General features: G+C 42.6%; 1 protein-coding gene across 1 annotated transcript in view; it reads left to right on the plus strand.

Moving 5' to 3' along the window:
• The window catches only part of Dbp45A (putative ATP-dependent RNA helicase Dbp45A), a 40,025-nt gene extending 17,578 nt beyond the window's left edge, over positions 1 to 22,447 (plus strand). Inside the window, exons 5-10 of the mRNA XM_080276607.1 lie at positions 855 to 1,034; positions 9,761 to 9,922; positions 14,387 to 14,563; positions 15,289 to 15,425; positions 19,172 to 19,418; positions 20,797 to 22,447. Of these exons, the coding sequence (XP_080132733.1) occupies positions 855 to 1,034; positions 9,761 to 9,922; positions 14,387 to 14,563; positions 15,289 to 15,425; positions 19,172 to 19,355 (840 nt within the window). The 3' untranslated portion in view covers positions 19,356 to 19,418; positions 20,797 to 22,447. The remainder of the gene's footprint in view (positions 1 to 854; positions 1,035 to 9,760; positions 9,923 to 14,386; positions 14,564 to 15,288; positions 15,426 to 19,171; positions 19,419 to 20,796) is intronic.
• Positions 22,448 to 22,845: the final 398 nt, after the last annotated feature.

A 22,845-nucleotide genomic window follows, 5' to 3' on the forward strand; every position in this document is an offset into this window, starting at 1 on the left:
TTTGGATAATTCATTTTTGATAATAAATATTTTCTCCAACCAGCATTATTAAGTTTAGGTTACATGGTACAGTACAAATGAACAGGCATTAATGATTGATTGTAGGAGAGAATAGATATGAATTCACAATGGCAGAGAGTTGTATTGTGCTCATAAAAAGCAGAACGTTTCAGTAACTGCTTTGGAACGTCATCACTTACATCACTGTAGACATCTGCTGCTCTGCTAGCACTTTTTTTTATTTTTGTTTGGGATGTTGTAAAGAGACTCGCTGATTACTGTGGAAATACTTACTGGTAATTGTGCTTAGACCTAACCATAGCATTAATTTGACCTAACCAAAACATCTTTCAGAGCAGGTTATGCCGCATCCACACGTGTGCTCAAATATGTGTTAGCAACACAGCTAACAACATGTTCGGGAACATGTTTGCAGCAGTATTTGGAGAGATGTATGCAAACATGTTTCAGTGCAGCTTCGAACAATGGCAACAGAGGTGATGGGATAAGTGTGTCCATACGAGGCAGCTGAGACTTCATCGTGATGTTACCAACATGATCTGGATGCTGCTGTTCCCAGCGTGTTTGCAGCTTGTTCGTTATTATGTTGCATACATGTTGGCAGCACATGTTCGAGCACACGTGTGAACGTGGCCTTAGGTTAATATGTGTAACTTACAGTCTGAATATATAAATTGCGGATGGTTAGTGGATAACATATCATCACTTGTACTTTATGCCCCTGTTTCTGTATATCTGTCATCAAATCCTTTATTGCTCCATTAGAGTCATAGAGGCCTGAGGCTAGGCTATTCAGTTCCTCTTTCACTTCTAGTATGTGTTCTGTCATGCAGGTGTTTGTATGGCAGTCTTCTACCTGTAATCAAGCAACAGTTCAGCAGCTGGATGAACGTTATGCTTTGGTCAACCCTGTCGTAAGAGATGCCACCATGATTGCCACTGTACTCCAACAGATGGAAGAGAAACCAAAGGGGCTGATCCTCATTTTCACAGACACATGCAAGAACACACAGGTAGGTATACACTACAGTGCCATATTTCTTAACTCACCATTAGTTTATTGTAATTATAGAATGAAGTGCATCTACCCACAAAAATAACCCAAGTGTATGTGATGATGGTTAGACCTGTAAGATGGAGCCAGGATACTGAGGGCTTCAATGATGTATGATTGACTGGCACATTTTAGTGGCCAAGCTGTTAATCAGTCTTCCTTTTTTATTCTTTCTCTTTTCTTCTTTTTTCTGGATCCAATCATCCACTATTCATAAATGGAGGGGTGGGAAAGCACTGATGATGATGATGGTGATGTTGATGAATGTTAGCATAAATTTTGCCTTGATTTTCAGCACTGTCCTCTGCTAAGACAGGAGGTCATAACTAATAACAGTTTGAGGAAGTTATGCTGTCAAAAAAAGAAAATCGTTATTACAATTTAGTGATTACCATTCTGTGTGATGAGATGAAAATAACTTATGCTGTACTACACCAGGAAAAAAAGAAAGTAAAATATAAATCTGAATGATAGTCACGGCTCAGTATACAATGGTTTGGTATGCGATAAATCAGTAGAACAATAAAAAAGGTTTACCCAGATTCAGGAATTGTGGAATTTGCTTTTATGATAACTGTTATGGCCACGTACAACAATCCCATGTACATATGCACAGTACTGCCTGCACAAGCTGATAATCGGATGTACAAGCCAAAATGGCCACCCATTATTTACATGCACTGTGATCATCCTTTTGTTCCATCCTGCATGTGCAAGGCCATTGAAACACCATCTCCATTGCCAGATAATAGTGCAAGTGTGCAGTGATTAGTGCAGTGTGTGATGTTAAGTGGTGTGATAATTTTTTGTATGTGAAATGCTGAACTTGTGACATGGAAATTATGTCTGGTAAGGATGGTACTCCTAGTGGAAAGTATGGTGCTACTGAAGGTGTTGAGAGCAAGCCGGATTTTTTTTTTTTTTTTTTTTTTTTTTTTACATAACTCTTGACCCCCAACGCCCCAACATATCCCGATTGAACCCATGTTAAATTGACATTGATTTACAATAAATTGGTATTTTATAGGTTTTCACTTGATGTAACCCCATTGCATACCAGGTCATGACTATATTGCACCTTAGTGTATTTGGGTGCCCTGTGTCTGTTGCATTAGTTTATTGTAAGTGTTTTCATATAATTCATATCTGTTTGGTTTATTACAGGTTTTTCAGTATCCTGGGGCTTAATTTTGAATGCATAATAAAAATACCGTATAAAGCCCAGGGTTTATGGTTTGTACAGTATATTGTATTAGTATTATAGAAAACTGGAACTACAGTATATTGTTACACCTACATCCCACAGTGCCACAGGCTCCAACAGCAGTAGTTCAGTATAGGAAGGACATCATTCAGTGAATTCCTTTCATTGTACAATAGATTAAGTCAGTCATCATAATAACACAAGCATCACGCATTCATTGTATTTATTTACCAGGTAATTACACTGTATGCTTGCCAACTACACTTCATTGATTTCACAAATACTGGAGCCACACCAGCTTTGCAAGATCATAAGTAAAGCTAAACTGAAACTCCCCTATTCTCTCTCTTATCCTTTTATAACTTTGCTTGGTACTTGAATGTTCTGGTACGTGCTCCTAGCAGCAACAGTTCTATGTTCCAGTGCTTTCTTATCTTACATAGCACTCTAAATGCTGTAGCATACAAACTGAAATTGAATAACATAATTTAACAAATAGTCACTTAAATATAACATTATAGGGAAAAAGAGAATACAAATTAATGCAGAACTTTACAAATTACCTCCGTTCACAACAGCAGGCTGTCTGGCAACTCTGACTCGTAACTGAAAATGTGAGAATTATTGGGAACCTTCCAGTACCGCACAGCTAACACTCCTGCATCTTAACACTACCCCCTCCCTAGTCCTTTTGTTGTTCCGACAAAACTACACAGTATATAAAACATAATCCGTAATCCAAACTAGATATTTAGCTATACACAAAATAGCCCTCCAGCTTATCAGGTCTTCTCCTATGCTGCTTCTGACGACATCCCTGCTCCTCCACACAGTCCATTCCTCCTGGAATGACTTAGTTCTCTGCCTGATTCACTTCTTCCCTAGGCGAAACTGCCACCATCCACTTGTGCTTCAGCTCCTTGGTCCTCCTCAACATCATCAGCTGCGGGTGTGCACGATTCCTCAAGGACATCCCAGCTATACTGTCCTGGCCCATGGTACTGCCACTGATGATTTACGTGTACCACCTTTGGCCGAGACCTGCCTCCCCGAATGTGGAACATTACATCTGACAGTTGGTCCCTCACAGTGTAGGACCTATCCCATGGACTCTGCAGCTTCGGTGACTGTCCCTTCTTCCACTGAGGATTGTATAGCCAAACTTTGTCACAGTTCTTGAAGCTCACCTCATTTGCCCTGGCATCATGCTTGCGCTTCATCACTTCACCTGAAAACTTCATAACTCCTCAAACTTGGTGATGTACCTTAGCCAGTCTTTCCTGAAGATGCTTTGCATATCTGGAGGTGTCTGTAGGCAGCTCTTAACCAGGAAGTCTTCCCATTAACTGATCAACTGACAGTCGTAACTCATGGCGTGGCCCAGCTCAGTTTTGCAGGGTTGCAGCTGGTAGATTCGTGGGCTGCAGAGCGATATGCCATCAGCAACACAGGTAATTTCTGGTCCCATTCCATCTGTCCCTCTATGCAGTACTTGGCTAGTTTTTGTCCCAGGGTCCAGTTGAATTTCTCCACCATCCCATCTGATTGTGGCCTTAATGGGGTCGTCTTAGTCTCCTTGATCCCCAGTAACTTGCAGCACTCACGGAACACAGCAGATTCGAAGTTTGTACCCTGGTTTGAATGTAGCTCTTGTGGCATCTCAAAACGACAGAAAAACTGGTCAGCAAACACCTGAGCAACAGTTGCGGCCCCACGATGAGGGATAGCATAGGCCTCTGACCACTATGTGAGGTAGTCCAAGGCAACACATATATACCGGTTTCCTCTTTCAGTGAGTGGCAGAGGTCCAGCAGTGTCCACTACAACTCTTTCCATTGGTACACCCACTTGGTACAGCTGAAGAGAGGCACAAGCACATTTCTTGGGTCCCCTCTTGGCATAGCATACATCACAGGCCCAACACCACTCTTCAACATCCAGGTGCATGCAAGTCCAGTAGAACCTCTGTTGCAGCCAACTTAGAGTTTTCTTCACTTCCAGATGCCCACTAGTGATCCAGTTATTAGACTGTCCTAAGACCTAAGACCTCATTTGCTTAGGAACCACCACTTGGCAATACTTGTTGAGGCCATTGGGTGTCTCCCACTGACGCTCCAGTAGTCTGTTGTTCAGACGAAGAAGGTCCCACTGTCTCCAGTAGCTCTTAGGTGCAGGGCTGAGCCTGGAAACCACTTCCCTAGATGGTCACACTGTGCTCCATTCCAGCCACTCTAGCACTAGTTGTACATCTGTATCCTCCATCTGCATCCTCTTCAGGTCTTCTTCAGCTGACACTGGCCCTGTCGTTGCAGTACGGCTGCATTTCTTGCTACGATTTCTTTCGTACTACACTGCTTGCAATCTGGGGTACAAGGCCAACAACTCAGGCTGTCAGCATTGCCATGTTCCCACCCAGGATGGTGCTGCACCTCATAGTTGTGCTGGTTCAGCTTCCCAAGCCAGCGTTCCAATTGTCCTTCCTGATTCTTTAATGTCTTCAGTCACTTGAGTGCTGCATGGTCCATCCTGATGATGAAGTAGGACCCATACAAGTAAGGATGGAAGAAGTCAAGGCTCTCCATCACTGCCGAGAGCTCCTTACGGGCCACACAGTAGTTCCACTTCGGTGGACTGAGCTTCTTACTGTAATACACCACCACGTACTCTTTGTCATCCTTCTTCTGTGACAGGACTCCACCAATAACATGGTCGCTAGTGTTACAGTCCAGGATGAATGGCTGACTCTGATCTGGGTACAGCAGCATTGGAGAGCTTGCCAACACATGCTTGAGTTCACTGAAGGCCTTCTGAGTCACTGCAGTCCACATAAATTTCTGAAGAAGTGCAGCTATCATTGCTAAGTCCTTGACAAAATGCCAGTAGTAGGTACACAAACCCAGGAAACTCTGTAGCTCCTTCACACAAGTTGGAACCGCCAGTTTTTCACAGCCGCCACCTTCTCCAGATCAGTACGGATGCCGCCATCACATACAATATTTCCCAAGTACTTCATATTTGTCTGGAACAAGTAGCACTTCTTGGAGTTCAGCTTGAGGTGCTCTGCATGGATCCTGTTGAACACCTCTGACAGCCTTTCCAATTCCTGGTCAAAAGTCCGTCCAAATATAATCACATCATCTAGGTAGATGAGAGCTGTCTGCCAGTGCAGGCCCTCCAGTACTCTATCCATGAGGCATTCAAAGGTAGCTGGGGTGTTGCACAGGCCAAATGGCATCACTTAGAACTGCCATAAACCCTGCTCATATGAAAAAGCTGTTTTCTCCTTACCCTTTTCTGCAACCTTGGCCTATTGATATCCTGCCTTCACGTCTAGGGTGGAGAACCAGTTGGCACCTGACAGAGCATCCAGTGTCATCAATTTTTGGTTTTGGGTACGCAGGTACGCATCCTTCACTGTCACCTCATTCATGACTCGATAATCCACACAGCACCTTACAGAGCCATCTTTCATCCTTACCAGAACAACTGCTGATGCCCAAGGACTGCTGGACTTTTCTGTCACTCCCTAACTTTGGAGATTCTCCATCACCTTCTCCGTTTCTTGCCATTTAGTTGGTGCCATCCTTCGAGCTGGCAGTTTAATTGGGCAGTGATCCCCAGTGTCAGTACAATGCTTCACGAGATCTGTGCATCCCAGGTCTAAGTCTCTGGTGGAAAAGGCATCATTAAACTTCACTTGCAGTTGCCTCAAGTGCAACACTTGTGAGTCATCCAGGCACTGGCATCTTCTTACAAGCTGGTCTTGTAATTGGTCTGGCAGATTCCCATCTTCTTTGACTACACTCTTTTTACAGGCCTTCCACTGATGCCACTCAGGGTCCACTGCCTGGAACAGTTCCACAATTTCTCCTTCATTGATCTTCTGTCTCTCACGGGAGAAATTGGCCACCACAACCGGCACTTCACCTGCACTGTTTCCACGAAAGTTCACCCCACCATTACTCCGGCCTTCGTCTTGCACTGTACATCAGGCTCCACTACCCCTGGACAGCTGTCAAAGGAGCCACTCACCTTGCACTGGAGCAATAGTTCTGATCTTAGGGGTATCACTTAGTGCGGAGTGCCCTCATCTCGCCACCAGAACTTGTACATCTCACTGCCACGATGGGAACTGACTTTCCTCCAACCTTCAGCTTCATGGAGCAGAAGTCCAGCTCACATCCCATGGACATCAGAGAGTCCAGACCAAGAAGGCAAGGATCCTCCATGTCGGCAATATAGATTGGAAGCGTGGCCTCTTGCCCTGCCACTTAGTCTAGCCATCGAAGGGTCCCCATAGCTCTGCGTTGTGCTTAGTTACACCACACAATTGTTTTGATGACTCAGGCAGATACCAATGAAGTAACATATCAGGTCTCGCAAAAGTCTGCACTGAGGCTGAATCAGTCACCAGGGAACATTTCTTGCCGTCTGTTCTTCCATCTACTTGCACACTGTCAGTCGTACTTCTCTTGAATTTTCTCGGTGGTGGAGCCACTTGGGAAAAACCAGCTGGCTGTTTCCTCTTAACACCAGCCCTTACTAGTTTTCCGCCTCTTTATTGTCTTCTGCAGCCTTCATGTTATCCTCCTTTTTCTTCTTCACACAGTCAGAACTGACATGTACCACCTCACCACAGGTCCAACACCCTTTTATTGCATTCGTAGATTTCATTGCAATATTCTGTTTATGTTCCTTCTTCCGTTTGTAATAATCCTCCTTCTTGTGTCCTGGCTTCCCGGAGAACCAGCAGCCTTCTCCAGTCTTCTGTTCCCTCTTCCACTTGTAGCAGTCCTCTTTCGTATGTCCTGGCTTTTCACAATACCAGCAACTTCCATCAAATTTCTCTGCTTCATGTACCTGTCCCCTTTCTAGCCATGAATCCAGTACTATGACCTGACTGCAAACTGGACATACTGGACCTGATGTAGGACTCAAATTCCAGAGCCCTGGTTAGTGCATCTTGCATGCTTCATGGTTGTGCCTGCTTCACTTGCATTTTCAACTCTGCACTGTCAAGAGCATCGATGAACTGGTCCCTTAGAAGAATAGCCAACAGGTTAGATGCTGCTCCAGGGTATGCCTTTTGTCCCATACAGTATTCTCCAGGTCGTGAGCAAGCTGCTGTAGGGATTTGCCTCAAGCCTGTACACGAGTCTGGAATTTTCCTTTGTAAACCTCAGTCTGGTAAATGGTCCCGTATCAGCCCTCCAGCACTCCTACTAGGGACTGATAACTGTTCCTCTCCTCCTCTGACTTCTGGCCAAGAATCTCCATTGCAGCTCTCTTGAGGTTAGTAGCAAGCAGCACTGCCCACTGCTTATTATCCCAACCATTCTGATCTGCATGTAACTCAAAGTGCGCACTGTAAGCTTCCCGAGATATTTTGCCATCAAATTCCTGAGGTTTCATTTTAATTGGACCCCCATTATAGCCATGCACTTCACTGGTGCAGGGCCTAAAAACTGGGGCATCATAATTAAGTCCAGGGCTCGAAACTCTTCCACTCTGCTCATTCAAACCTGTATTGCAACCTTTAGATGCTTGGGATTCGTCTAGATTCAACATAAACTGTCTTTTATTTTTTTTTTTATTTTTTTAGGCTTCTTGTACACTAACCTGCAGCTCCACAGCACAAAATTTCTCTACAGCCTCAATTCTCCCACCAGTTATCTTCAACTGGTTGTCTGCATGCTGTTTGCAGTCCATCACAATTCTCCCATTAATTATCTTCATCCAATTGCCTACATGCTGTCCACATTCCACATCACATTGTTGCTTACCTCCTGCTTCTGATGCTGTAGCTCAGTGTATACGTCCTCCTTCAACTGTTGCTGTTCTTCCATCATTTCCCCCATGGAAGCATCTAGCTGTCCATCCTCTGTTGCAACTCCTTCTGTTGCTCCTGTAATACCTCTTAAAGCTATTCATACTGCTCCTCCTGTTCTTTGCTTTGTGCTTCTAGTTGTTCACTGAGTTCTTTCTTGAACTCTTTCTGTTCTCCACTTTGTGTTTGTAGTAACTTCATGATTGCCACCAGAGACACTTCCTCCTACCTAGCTTGGCTTCTTATCTGTACACTTTCTGGTTCCATGTCGAGGATTTGACTCACTGCAGCACTTTTCCATCCCACTCCTAACACCACTTTTCACATCCAATACCCACACTGCCACAGGCTCCAACAGCAGTAGTATAGGAAGGACATCACCCGTTGAATTATTTGTCATGGAGTCAGCCTTTCAGTATAAAACAGATCAGCTCCGGCATCGTAATAACACCAGCTTCTTGCATTCATTGTATTTATTTACGAGGTAATTACACTGTATGCTTGCCAGCTACGCTTCACTGATTTCACAAGCACTGGAGCTACACTAACTTTGCAAGACCACAAGTAAAATAAACTGAAACTCCTTTATTCTCTCTCCTATCCGTTTATAACTTTGCTTGGTACTCAGATGTTCTGGTATGTGCTCCTAGCAACAGCAGTTCCCTATTCCAGAGCTTTCTTACAGTACTTATTACACTAAATGCTTTAGCATACGAACTGAAATTGAATTACATAATTTAACAGTCACATAAATAAACATTTTGAAGAAAAAGAGAATACAAACTAATGCATAACTTTACAAAATACCTCCACACAACAGCAGGCTATCTGGCAATTCTGACATTTAACTGAAAATGCGAGAATAATTGGATGGTGAGGAATTGGAAAATGTGAGTGCGTTTAAGTACTTGGGTAGTGTGATGAGTAAGGATGGAGATTTGGAGGGTGAAGTGCTTGAAAGGGTACAGCAGGGAAGAAAGGTTGCTGGTTCTTTGAAAGCAGTGATAAGAAACAGGGAAGTGAGCATGGAAGTGAAAAAGTTACTACATGACAGTATTGTGATACCAACTCTAACGTATGGAAGTGAAGCTTGGATGTTGTTGGAAGGACACAAGTCAAGAGTGAGAGCAGTGGAAATGAGTTATTTAAGAGGAGTCTGTGGAGTCACATGGAGAGACAGGCTGATGTATGAGGATATAAAGGAGCGTTGTGGTGTGGATGTGGATGTGATAGGAAGCGTTATGAGGAACACACTGAGGTGGTTTGGCCATGTGGAGAGGATGGAGGGTGAAAGACTGACGAAGAGAGTGTATGTGAGTGAGGTGGAGGGGGGAAGAGGGAGGGGGAGGCCGAGGATGAGACGGAGGGATGGGGTGGAGAGGTATATGAGAGAGGGGGTTGTGAGTTGGGAGCAGGGCAGTGAAATGGCAGGGGACAGGGCGACTTGGAGGCGATTTGTTTGTGGCCACTCCAAACGGGATTGAGGCATCTGGCAATAGATAGATAGATAGAATTGGGTACCATCCAGTACCACACCGCTAACACTCCTGCTTCTTAACAATATTCATTGATCTGGAACTCTGTCTAAGCAGACTGTTGCTTTTAGTTAACTGGATATATTTTTGTATCATTTATTTAAGTTTTATTGATACAGGTGCTGAAAATGTTGCTGAACGCCCTTGGAATTGAGTGTGTTTGCCTGCACTCCATGATCCCACAAAAAGAGCGTCTCTCAGCTTTGGCTCGCTTCAAGTCATCACAGATTCGAGTCCTGGTTGCCACGGATGTAGCAAGCCGTGGTCTGGATATACCCCTGGTGAGTGTACGGTACTCATGAAGACTGTTGAAATAAACTCATTGATTCATTAGTCCACACTAAAGTTATTTACTGTCCCTCATTGCTAACTGAGTCAGTCTAGTGATGCTGTAATTTTTGTGTTTATTCTTGCACCTGCAGTTGATTTAATTCACTTTAACCCCCATCTGCTGGGTAACATCTATACATGTCACAATCAGGCTTTAGCGGGGCTGTCGGGTAGCAGCTATGCATGCAAGTGTCTTCCCGCCACCATTTGAACCAGCCGCCATTTCATCTTGGCACTAAAGGGTAGGGAGGGAGTCCATCTACAGCACACAAGTGAGAGTCAATCTGTCCCGTGCTTTTGCCAGGTGTACAATGATGTCTTCAGGTTCCTATTTGTCTGATTCCGTCCACACCACCTGTAGCCAATTGCATCATCCACCCCTGCCAAGCCTCTTTCCAAGGATGCTAGAAGACGACTCAGTGATAGTGCCATAAGGCATGCCATGGATGCAACAGTGTCTAGTTTATCTAGTAGTGACATTATCACGCTGAGAGCAAAGCCATAATCAGCGCTGCGAGCAGACTCAAGAACACATCCTGCTCTTGCGCCAAAAATTAGTTATTTTCCACACGTCATTACTCATCAATGCAATGACCAACAGACCTCGGGATACTTTCATTCGCAAGAGGAAGAGTTGGTGAGTAAAATGGTCGTTAATTCATTTCCCTAAGTGAAATACTTTCTGAGATGTTGATTTGAAAACAAGCAATTTTCAGTGGTTTCCGGGAAATTGCCATTAGTGAGGCAATGACTGTTAAAAATAGCCCGGCATTTGGGGGTTAAAGGAGATTTCTTGTTGTGAAGGAGTTAATGAGGGAAGTTATGACCTCACGGATTTCCATGTGGGTCTATTATTTCCTCTCCTAAATTGCATCACATGGCATTTTGCTGCATGCAACTTCATCTTACATTTGTACTCTTTTCATAGTCTAATACTGTAATGTTTTTTTGCATTTCTTTACTTGAAACTGTTCTTCATAGATCTGAAAAATTTTTCATCAGCAGTAAACATACTCATATAGCTACTGCTAACATTTTCCATTTCATCATTTATATAGCCTAAGAACATTGGTGGAGTTAAAACTAAGCCTTGAGGAACTCCGCGTGTTAATTTCCTCTGATCCAAGTAGTTTCCTCTACTTTAACAATTTTCCCTGAATACCATCTTTGTATTTGAGTTTCCAAATCAGCCTTTGGTGAAGTACCTTATCAAAAGCCTTTTAGAAGTCCAGGTAAACACAGTCAACCCATCCATCTCACTCTTTCTTGTACACTAAGATCTCAGTACATGTCAGTTCGATATGAGGTAACTCAGTAGAACGATGGACTAGAAGTTACACCTTGTTTTGCAATAACGATGAGGAACTCTGCTTATATTGTAATTTTGATGGCCATGTACAATAATCCCGTGCATACACAGTGCCTCCAATGTAGGCCAACTGTCAGATGTTTTACCCAAGATGTCCTCCCAGTATTTTCATTTGCTGTGAGCACCTCCATTTTGTTCCATTTTGTGCATGCAAGGCCAATGAAACACCATTGCTAATGCAGATGCACAATAAATAGAACAGTGAGCTATATTAAGTGGAAAGAAAACTTTTTTGTGTGAAATACTGAAACTTGTGACTTAGAAATCATGTCTGGCAAGGATGCCACCCGTAGTGGGAAGTGTGTTGCTACAGATGATGCCAAGGGCAAACTTAAGGGCTTTTTTTTTTTTTTTTTTTTTTTTTTTTAAAAGGTTATGTGGCCTGTGACCCCCTCCCTATTCCCTTTGAACCCGTGTCATATCAACCTTGGTATACAATAACTCATTGTGCAATGAGTTTTCCACCTGGTGTAACCCCATCACATACTGAGGCATGACTATAATTTCAGATACTCTTTCACAGAAACTTAGTGAATTCAAGTCACAAGATCTCCCAGCTCTGAACTCAAACTGTCTTGCACCTAACAGCCCATGATTTTTCAAGGTGTTTAGCCCATCTTCTCCTTATTAGTCTTTTAATTATTTTACATACTATGCTTGTATGAAACTGGTCTATAATGTAGTGGTCTTTTCCTGACCCCTGTCTTTAACAGTGGCACAATGTTTGCTGTTTTCCGTAACCTTGGTAGTTTGCCTTGTCTTAATTAGTGAATATTTTATGTAAAGGTTTACTTAATTATTTGCACTTTATTACCCAGCCAAATAATTTGTAGTCTTTACCATACACATCTCTTTTTTTTTTTTTACTATTATAGGTTCTTCATCAGTCAAACATTGTATCTTGTCCATTACTTTCATGTTGTAGTTCACATAGTTATAGAAAATCACAGGTTTCTTGCCACATTTGGGCACTGTCCCTCAAATCATGTTTAGGCATCCCTCCTTACAGCTGTCTATATTCATAGGTTGTACCTTGCATACGCCAGTCTGTTTTTATGTCTTCTGTATTTGTTCCACAACTGATTCTTTGTTTAGCAAAAAAGGATTTTGCATCAAGCCGTTTTTTTACTGATCATTTCTCCTTTGAATGTAGGTATGAGTTTCTGTGCTTCAGGTCAGTTTTGCTCTTTTGCAAACTGATTCACTGTAATCCTCTCTATTCCAAGCATTTGTGAATATTGACATATAAACTGTTCACTGCTACCACTTCAACCTGACTGTCATCCACCAAGCCTTGCTGCTCCCCTTCGTCTTCACTCAACAACACAGTAGCATCTGCAAACAACAGTACAGGGAGTTTCCAAACACTGTCCTCTCTCACCAGGGCCACTCCAACATCCGCTACCCTACCTTGTACCTCTTTTATTACCCCATCCATGTACAGATTGAACAACCATGGAGACATGACACATCCCTGTTTCAACCCAACCTTCAAAGAGAAAAATTCACTTAGTTCACCATCCACACGCACTGCAGCCTTAGCACCATCATACATACTCTTCACAGCATTTAACAACTTCCCATCTACTCCATATATTCTTTACTCTCCACAATCCTTGTCTATCCACCCTGTCATATGCTTTCTCCAAATCCATGAAAGCCGCATACAACTTCTTTCCCTTCTCTAGAAACTTTTCCATTAAAGATCTAAGAATGAATATCTGATCTACACAGCCTCTTCCCTTCCTAAAGCCTCCCTGTTCTTCTCCAACTAATTCCTCTGTTCTTTCTCTAACTCTATCAATAAGTATCCTACCATACACTTTTCCTATTATACTAAGAAGACAAATGCCCCTATGATTACCACACACTTCTTTTTCCCCTTTTCCATTGTACAAGGGAATAATTATACCTGACTTCCAATCCTCCAGGACTCTACCTTCCTCCCAGGCCAATCTGCACATCTTCCACATCCATTCTACTACTATCTCTCCCCCATGCTTCAGCATTTCACCTCACACTCCATCAATTCTTGGGGCTTTCCCCAATTTAACCTTCTTCATTGCTTCCACAACTTCTATCCTACTGATTTCTTCCTGTCTTCTCACCTCCCTCCTTCTCCCAGCCATTCCCCAGCGACTTATACTTGCATTACTTCCATCCTGTATGTTCAACAATTCCTTAAAGTGTTCTCACCATCTGCTTACTTTTCCTCCCTTCTCCACTAGTAATCTACCATTTTTATCTTTCACTCCCCTGCTAACCTCAATTCCACCCTGTCATACTCTCTTCACCTCTTTCCAGAACATATATATATATATATATATATATATATATATATATATATATATATATATATATATATATATATCAAATAGGTGGTAGGTGGGGGCACTCATCATCCACTCACTCGATGCAGTGTTGCTTTGGGTGTTTGCCCTTTCCTCTTTTCCTTCCTTCCTCTTCTGTCGTTCTTTCTTTCTTTCAGTCTTTCCTTTTCCTTCTGCCTAAGGGTGACTTTACACTCTATCTTCTGTCTTTCTTTCCTTCATTCTTTTCTCTTCCTTCTGCCCATGGGTGACTCTACGCTGAGTGACAAGCCAGTTGGCTTCCTGTACTACACTGGGTGGTAACCATGTAACCAACTTATGGCACCTGGTAGTTTAGTGGGTAATTAAGGCACTCCAGTCAGATTGAGCCTGTGTAGGTTTATATCCAGGGGGTGTTTGGGGTTTATTACTCACGTAATGCCACTCAGGGATGAGTGAGGTTGGTCACTCATCTTAAATGTCAGGACCAACTTGCCTAGCCCCGGACTCGTATGTTCCTCATGGAGCAACATAGGATTGGATGAGGGGTATATATATATATATATATATGGGAGAATGTTCATGGCTTTCCCCCCTCCATGATTACAGTATCTGGCCATAAACAGGTAGAGAAGGTTATAGTGAATCCAGCCTGTTGTTCTCAAAATGTTTTTCATGTTTGGAGTTTGGATGATAGTTTACTCTGGTTGAAACTGTTTCTCATTTGTGGTGTTCAGGTGGAGTTGGTAATCAATCACACCATCCCTAACCTGCCAAAGAACTACATTCACCGCGTGGGCCGAACAGCTCGAGCTGGACGATCGGGTCAGGCCATCTCCTTCATCACACCTCATGACATCAAGATTCTGCTGGCAATTGAGGCAGAAACTAGGAGGAAAATGACAGAACTAAAGGCTAGTGAAGGAGAACTAGTTGGTTACATAGACTAGTTGTAATTACTAGTGCTTTATAGTAGACTATATGGAATTTATGAGTTCATTACGCTTCTCATGGGGCAAAGTAGGACTGGATGATGGATGATGATGGATTTATGTGTAGTACAGAACAGCATTTCCATGTAATTTTGATTAGTTATTGAAAATAAATTTGATTTAAGTGGGGAAAAGTAAGTAAGATGGCTTTTTTTATTTTTTCACTCTTACTATAAAATTTGATATTAGTAAAACTTCCTGTATACTTCATTGTATAAAGGTATGAAACATTGAAGGAAGGAAGGAATAATGAAGAATTAGCACCAAGTCATAATATGGCTATATGGCACTGTAAGAGTAAAGAAAAAGTAAAGGCTGGAAGAAACACAGACATACTGTATCAAGAAGAGAGGTGGGACAGAAGAGCAGAAGAGGACAGTAAGCAGAGAAAGACTGGAGATAAAGGGCCCATTTAGTCACCTCTTATGACAAACAGGGATATTGGAGAAGTATTCTTTCCCCTCTCCCCTCCCCAGGGGATATGGAATCTTGAGTATCATTGTACTGTAGTTGGTATCCAGTAGGAAATAAAATACTCTACAAAGCTAGTTTAAAATGATCATCAGAAAAGCCATAAGGAAATGTGTATTATGAACTTGAGCTTTAAGTGTAATGTGATTGTATACAAATTAACAACATATTTTCAGATTGATGAAAGCACTGTGCGGAAGATCATGAAGCAGGTGAATGTGTCAAAAAGAGAGCAAGAGATCAGGCTGGACCAGTCAGACTTTGATGAACGTCGCAACATTAATAAACGAAAACGACTAATCATGGAGGGCAGGTCAGTCTTTGTCAGTGGAACTTTATGGCGTGAGACAATGCTGCAGCTTGTAATTGCAAAGTTTTATAATAAAAAGGTTTAGTGCAAATGAAACTGGTGAAGAGGATAGCCCACAGAGATGGGAGACACTCCATCTCTTCCATTATAGGCTGCCATGTGGTTAATTGTTTAGCAGTCAGGGCAGGCAGGTTCTGCAGTGCCACAAGTACAGCATCTGATCTCTTTATTACCTTCAAGACCGTGGACTGGGGCAGCTTTAAGGGCCTCAGTGATCCTGTTCACTCCCTGTCCCCCCCCCCCTTGTGGTGCTTAACAGTGTCTAATATCACATCAGAGGAAAGACTATGCCTTACCCTCAGCAGCATCAGTAATACCAAACTTTCCAATGGGGATAGCACCGTATATGATTTCAGAGTTATGAATTACATTTATTTCACACACAAAAAGTTCATCCTCAAAATACTGTCACCCGCAGCGCGATCCGTTGTGTACTTGCATGTTTTTTTTTTCTTTCTTTCTTTTTTTTTTTTAAGAAGGAATCAAAGGCCAGGAGCCCACAAATTGTTCCCTCCAAGTAAAAACAAAAACAAGATAACAGAGAGCCAAATTCAAGATCCATTAATTTTGAGATGCCTAGAAACACTGCATTTGAAACTGGAGATCATAGGCAGTAGGAAGTAGAGACAGAGGGAGACAGTTCCGGAGTTGACCTGTCGCATACGTGAAGGACTGGGAGTAACGGTTAACTCTTGCATTAGAGAGCTGGACAGAAAAGGGATGAGAGTTTGTCGCTGGATGGGTGCCATGCACCTGGTGTAGTGGTTGAGGGATGCAAGCAGACTGTTCTGAGGAGCAGTGACCATTGAAGTAGTAATAGGAAAGAGATAAAGCTGCACAGTGCGGCGAAGAGATGGAGGTTGAAGGGAGCCAGTAAGAGGAGAAGAGTTAATGAGACAAAAAGCCTTTGACTCCACCTTATTGAGAAGAGCTGTATGTAGGGAGCCTTCCCACACATGGGAGTTGTACTCTATACAGTGGTGAATAAAACCTGTGTATAAAGTCAACAACTGTGTACTGGTAAAGAAGGCATGGAGTCGGATTATCACACCTAATCTCTTGGAAGCAGATTGTACAAGGGAGGTAATATGATCTTAACAAGATAAATCCTGAGAGAATGAAACCCCAAGAATATATAAAGATAATGCAGGACTGAGTTGGATATTGTTAAAAATTAGAGGACATTCCTGCGGAAGATTTTGTTGGGTTGATAGATGTAAGAACTGAGGTTTTGATGCATTAAAAATAACAAGATTACTTTTACCCCAATCAGAGGTATGAGACAAGTCAGACATTAGGTATGCCATAACCTCATCCCTTGTTTTGTTGAAGTAACTGCTGAAATGGATGCTGTGGGAAACGAATGGAAAGGTGAAGGTCAGCATATGAGTGGACAAGGTTAGATGTACAGCTCAGAAGGTCATTGATGAATTAAAGGAAGAGAGTTGGTTATTGGACAGAGCCCTGAGGAACACTGCTGTTGATAGCTCTAGGAGAAGGATGGTGGCTTTCTACAACAGCATCTATAGAACGACCAGAAAGGAAACTTAGAGAGGTAGGGCAGTTTTGTAATTTAAGATTTATGCCAGACTCAGTCGAAAGCCTTTGAGATGTCAAGTGCACTGGCAAAGCTTTCACCAAAATCCCGAAAGGAGGATGACCAGGAGTCTGAAAGTTAGGTGAGAAGATCTCCAGTGATGCATCCCTGGAGGAACCCATGCTGATGATCAGAAAGAGTGTTGTAATAGGAAAGATGCTTTAAATTTTTTTTTTTTTAGAATAGACTCAAAAACTTTTGAAACACAGGATATTAAAGCAATAGGGCAATAGTCAGAAGGATGGGAATGGTCACCCTTCTTTGGGACAGGCTGAATGAGAGCAAGTTTCCAGCAAGAAGGAAAGGTACAAGTTGATAGACAAAGGTGAAAGAATTTACCTAGGCAGGGTGTAAGCACAGAAGCACAGTTCTTGAGGACAACAGGAGGGACCCCATCAGGCCAATATGCTTTGTTATTATTGAGGCCAGTGATGGCAGAAAATGCATCGATTGAAGAAATTTTCATGTTAGCCATGAGCAAGTTAAAAGGGGGAAGTGATGGAGGAACAGCACTGGAATCGTCTAAGGTGGAACTGGATGAGAAAGAGCAAAGAATTCTACTTTATCAGTCAAAGAAATAGCTGCAGAGCCATCGTAGTGGAAAAAAGGAGGGAAGGATGATGAGGTAAGGTTGTTAGAAAAGTTTTTTGGCAAGGTACCAGAAGGAGTGGGAAGAATTCAAGTTGAAGAATTCAGAGCATTTAGTACGAATGAAGTTATTTTTAGCAGTGCGAAGAACAGACTTAGTACAATTCAGGCAAGAATCATAAAAGAGATGAGATTCAGGGGTGGGTTGGCTCTTGTACCTTTTGTAAGCCTTCTCCCTGTGGACAGCATTAGAACAAGCATGATTTTTTTTTTTTTTTTTTTTTTTTTTTTTTTTTCCACCCCACAGGATGTGAAAAAGGAATGTGTGCTTCCATGCCCAAGAGAATAACCTTCATAATGCACAAGGCACACTCAGATGGCTGTCAGCCATGGAGGCAATAATCATTCCAGGGAAAATCAGAGAAGTACTGTCTGAGGGCCTCCCAATCAGCAGCTCCAAAGTGCCACAACCAACATTTCTTTAGAGGGTCCACAGGCCTTAACAGATCAATAGGACAGGTTAAGGTGATGAAGTTGTGATCAGAGAAGCCCAGCAGTGAGAAAAGATTACCAGTGTAAGCAGAAAGATTAGTTGTAAGGAAGAGGTCAAGTATGTTGGAACTCTCTCCAAAGCAGTCAGGGATACAGGTAGGGTGCTGCACAAGCTGCTTTGGGTCATTAAGGATAGAAAAGATGTAGGCATGTTCACCAGGTGGATCAGTGAAAGGAGAGGTAACAGTGATGGTGTTTCAATGGCCTTACAGAAACGAAAATGTTAGGTGACTCAGAGAACGCATGGGAGATGATCACAGGCATGGGACACATAAGCGAGTGGGCGGGTCTTCAAAGGGGTGGCACAGAAGAAGCTGCCTACGCAGAGGCCTGAGATGGGGGTACTGCACATATAAACTCTAGGTGGCCATCTTGGGTCAAACATCTGTCAGCTTGCATGCTTACCACATCTGCATGAGATTTTCATAGGTGGCCATCACAAAATTTCTAGTGAGTTCAAAGGCATTTTACCATCATTATTCCGAAAGTGGGTCAGACTTTTTGTTCATCATTATAGTGATTTATCACATAAAGTATCGAACAGATGTATAGCGAAGCCTGACTGTATATGGTTTGCGATGGTTTGTCCACGTGGAGAACAGAACAATTGGATGGGTTGGTAACAGTGATATATACCATAGGTAAATTGGCAAAGGGATGGAGGTAGACCATGAGTGAGGTAGTCAGATAAAGTTGAGGAGTGTCTGATATGGATTGAGGGACTGGTCTGAGTGTGAGATTGAGATATTGGTCAACTCCTTTAACAAATTATTGTGCAAGTGTGGATTGCAGCCATATCACAACGGCCTGTACAGTCAGTGGTCAGGTATCATTTAGTTGTACACATTCTTAATACTGTAGTTCTTTATAGCACCATGCAGTCAGTGCAGTCGTTATGCCACACTAGATACTTCTACCAAGATGTACCTTTAAAAAAAAGTAATATTTACAGAGATCCTGATGAGGAGGAGAAGAAGAAATTAAAACTCCTGAAGAAGAAAAGGAAAGTCCAGAAGCTTGAAAAGAAGAAACTGATAGAGGAGATGGAGATGAGTAGCAGTCAGGGCACAATTACACAAGAAAAGATAAAACTAAAAAGTACTGGCAGCAAGAAAAAAAAGAAAACCAACTCATAAATCTACAGCTTCCCATCATCTGCAGGGGTGACATTCTTGGAAACTTCCACTGATGCTGAATCTGTAAGTGTAAGAACTTTTAGTTAATGGAAATTAAGAGGTTTAGTTAATGTGCTACCTCACTGAAGAGGTAAAATAAGATTTTTAGAACAGACATGGTTAACATACCTTATTGATGACTTGGTGAAACATTTTTCATGCCTATATGCCAATTTTATAGATATCATTTGTGATAGGTGGTGGTGCTCACCATCTACTCACTCGATGTAGTGCTGCCCTCTGGTGGGTGCCCTTTCATTTCTTCCTTCCCTCCTCTTATGTCTTTTCTGTCTTTCTTCTTCCTTCTGTCTATGGGTGACCCTACACTGAGTGGCAAGCCATATGGTTTCCTGTACACCAAGAAACCATCTGTTATGCTGGGTGGTAGCCATATAACCAAGCTATGGTGCGTGGTGGTTTAGTGGGTAATGAAGACGCTCCAACCAAATTGAGCCTGGGTCGGTTTATATCCAAGGGGTGGTTAGGGTTTACTGCTCACATAATGCCACTCAGGGATGAGTGAGGCTGGTCACTGTCATCTTAAATGTCAGGACCAACTTGCCTAGCCCCAGGCCCCTGCACTCTTCATGGGGCAACACAGGATTAGATGATGTATGTATGTATATGTATCATTCTCCCTCCAGAAAGTCCACTCCTTCAGTGGATCTCATATGGACATAAAGATACAGATATGGACAGAAAAAGAGGCCACTTAGAGTAATACATGCTTTGATAGGAGTACACATGGAAGGCTGTGAAACATGATGTACGGAATATTTTTATACAGGTTATTGCTGAAACCACTTGTTAATAGTTAGACTGAGGGTGAAAATGCAATTTATCTTGTCATCCAATCCCATATTGTCCCATAGAGGCCTGAGGCTAACCTACATAGTACTGACATTTAAAGTGGGGCAGTCAGTCACATCTCAAGTGGCATTAGCAATAAACCCCAGTTACTCTTTTGATGTAAACCATTATAGGCCACATCCAGTTTGAGTGTCATAACCCACAAGACCACTAGTCATTCACTATTTTTTGGTTATGTGATTACCCATCTATCCGTGGCTAGATGCCATAATCCTGAATGGGGTGGCTGTTTGTTTTTAGCTGGTTATTTAATGGGGAGGGGCACTAGCCCTCAGCCAACCCACTTGTTGACACGTAGGGAACACATATGTTTTGGTTATATGGTAACCACCTAGCATTGTAAATAGTTTTGTGGCTTACAGAAAACAGTTAGGCTTGTCACTTAATGTAAAGCCCTCCGAAAAGGAAAGATGGGTAATAAAAAGTAATAGGACGGATGGGAGAAATAGGGAGAGAGGAGGGCAGACACAAATAGAATGATAAAGGTGGAAGAAGTTGGCAGCACTACATCAAGTGATTCTCCACCACCCAGCATAATACAGTTGTCGCCTATGGCGCGGACTTCCATGCCGCAGTTTTCTACGACATGGGGTGGGGGGGAACAACCACACATAAAATACCTATGGCACAGCAAGGTTTGAAACGCCTGAGCAAATTCCCATGGCGGTCCATGCGTTCCCTTGTTTGTAAACAAAGAAGATGGTGACCACTTCAGCTCCATACTACAAGTGCTCCAACTATGGACTTTTTTCTGTCTTATGAGGAGGTTAAACTTCACCAAATTCATTTTGTTAAGCAGTGAAACATTAAAGATTCTTTGGGTTTTGTGACTGGTTTATAGATTTGTTTGTAAAATCGTTATGAACGGGTTAGTGACGAAGCACCTAGCTCTGAGCTAAGACGAAGAATAATGCCTCCCATCATCATCATCACGTATATAAGAATGATTATTAATGTGTTAAATGTGAGTTTTGTTGACACTTGAGCATACAAACTTTATCAAATAAACTTCTTCAATCAGTGCTTGACGAGGCAGCCTCTGCCATCTTTAATGTTTTGGTCGATCAGCTGACTGACCAAAACATTAAAGATGGCAGAGGCTGCCTGGTCCAGCAATGATTGAAGAAGTTTATTTGATAAAGTTTGTATGCTCAAGTGTCAACAAAACTCACATTTAACACATTAATAATCATTCTTATATACGTGATGATGATGATGGGAGGCATTATACTTCGTCTTAGCTCAGAGATAGGTGCTTCGTCACTAACCCGGTCATAGCGGTTTTATGAACGACTGCATTGTGCCCAAGTAGACAGAAGGCTGATCACCCTCCTGTTTTTTGTGCCTATTGTTACATGTAATACATGCATTGACTGACTGCTTGATTGTGTGCCTGTGTAAAGTGGGGAAAAATGGGAAAAAGTGGGGTGAAAAGGGGGACTTTGGGCAAACATCCAGAACCAAATTCCATTTTTCCCATATGTTTAGTTATTTGTATGGCACGGTTTTCTATGGCGCGGGCTTGTTCCAGAACCGTAGCTGTGACTTAGGCCACTTGACTGTAACTGGTTTCTCAAGTAATGAGAAACAATGACTTCACTCATTGTGCAGTCAGCTGAAGGTAGTGCCACAATTAGTGAGTGGTATGAGTGATTATGTGGATAGGAGGAATGGTAAATTTGAGTGGATGATTGTGTAGATAGGAGGAATGTTAAATTTGGGTGGATGGCCAAAAAATGCAGCTGTTGGAAGTTTTTTACTGTACTGCTGCAGTTGTCAAAATGTATAATGTACATCTCATAAAATGTAGTAATGAATTACAATATGGCAGTTTATTGTTAACCCCTTACCCGCAGGCCGTCACGACCGTGACGTTCGTTACATAAGTACCGTACTGCGGGGCATCACATCCATGATCCAGGGATTTTTTAAAATCACCTGGGCTTTCAAGTGTGGTCTTGTATCATCTATCAGTACTGCCAATGTGTAGCTATAGGCAGCGCTGCTAGTACCGCTAGTACTCACATCCAGTGTTACCAATTTAGTCATTTTTCTGTGTTTGCCTTGCCTCCCCACCTGCCTAGCTACAGCCTGGCCGGGCAACACAACTCCGGCTGGTTTTTTCCATTCACTTTTTCCGTTGAAATGTTCCCTATGCCCTATTCTATCTATCTATCTATCTATTGCCAGATGCCTCAATCCCGTTTGGGGTGGCCACAAACAATTCGCCTCCACGTCGACCTGTCCCCCACCATTTCACTGCCCTGCTCCCAACTCACACCCCCCTCTCTCATATACCTCTCCACCCCATCCCTCCATCTCATCCTCGGCCTCCCCCTCCCTCTTCCCCCCTCCACCTCACTCACATACACTCTCTTCGCCAGTCTCTCACCCTCCATCCTCTCCACATGGCCAAACCACCTCAGTGTGTTCCTCATAACGCTTCCTATCACATCCACATCCACATCCACACCACAACGCTCCTTTATATTCTCATTCGTCAGCCTGTCTCTCCATGTGACTCCACAGGCTCCTCTTAAATAACTCATTTCCACTGCTCTCACTCTTGACTTGTGTCCTT

This window comes from Coenobita brevimanus, chromosome 65, assembly GCF_032717465.1.
Source record: "Coenobita brevimanus isolate Jiangsu-jjx chromosome 65, ASM3271746v2, whole genome shotgun sequence".
NCBI lineage: Eukaryota > Metazoa > Arthropoda > Malacostraca > Decapoda > Coenobitidae > Coenobita > Coenobita brevimanus.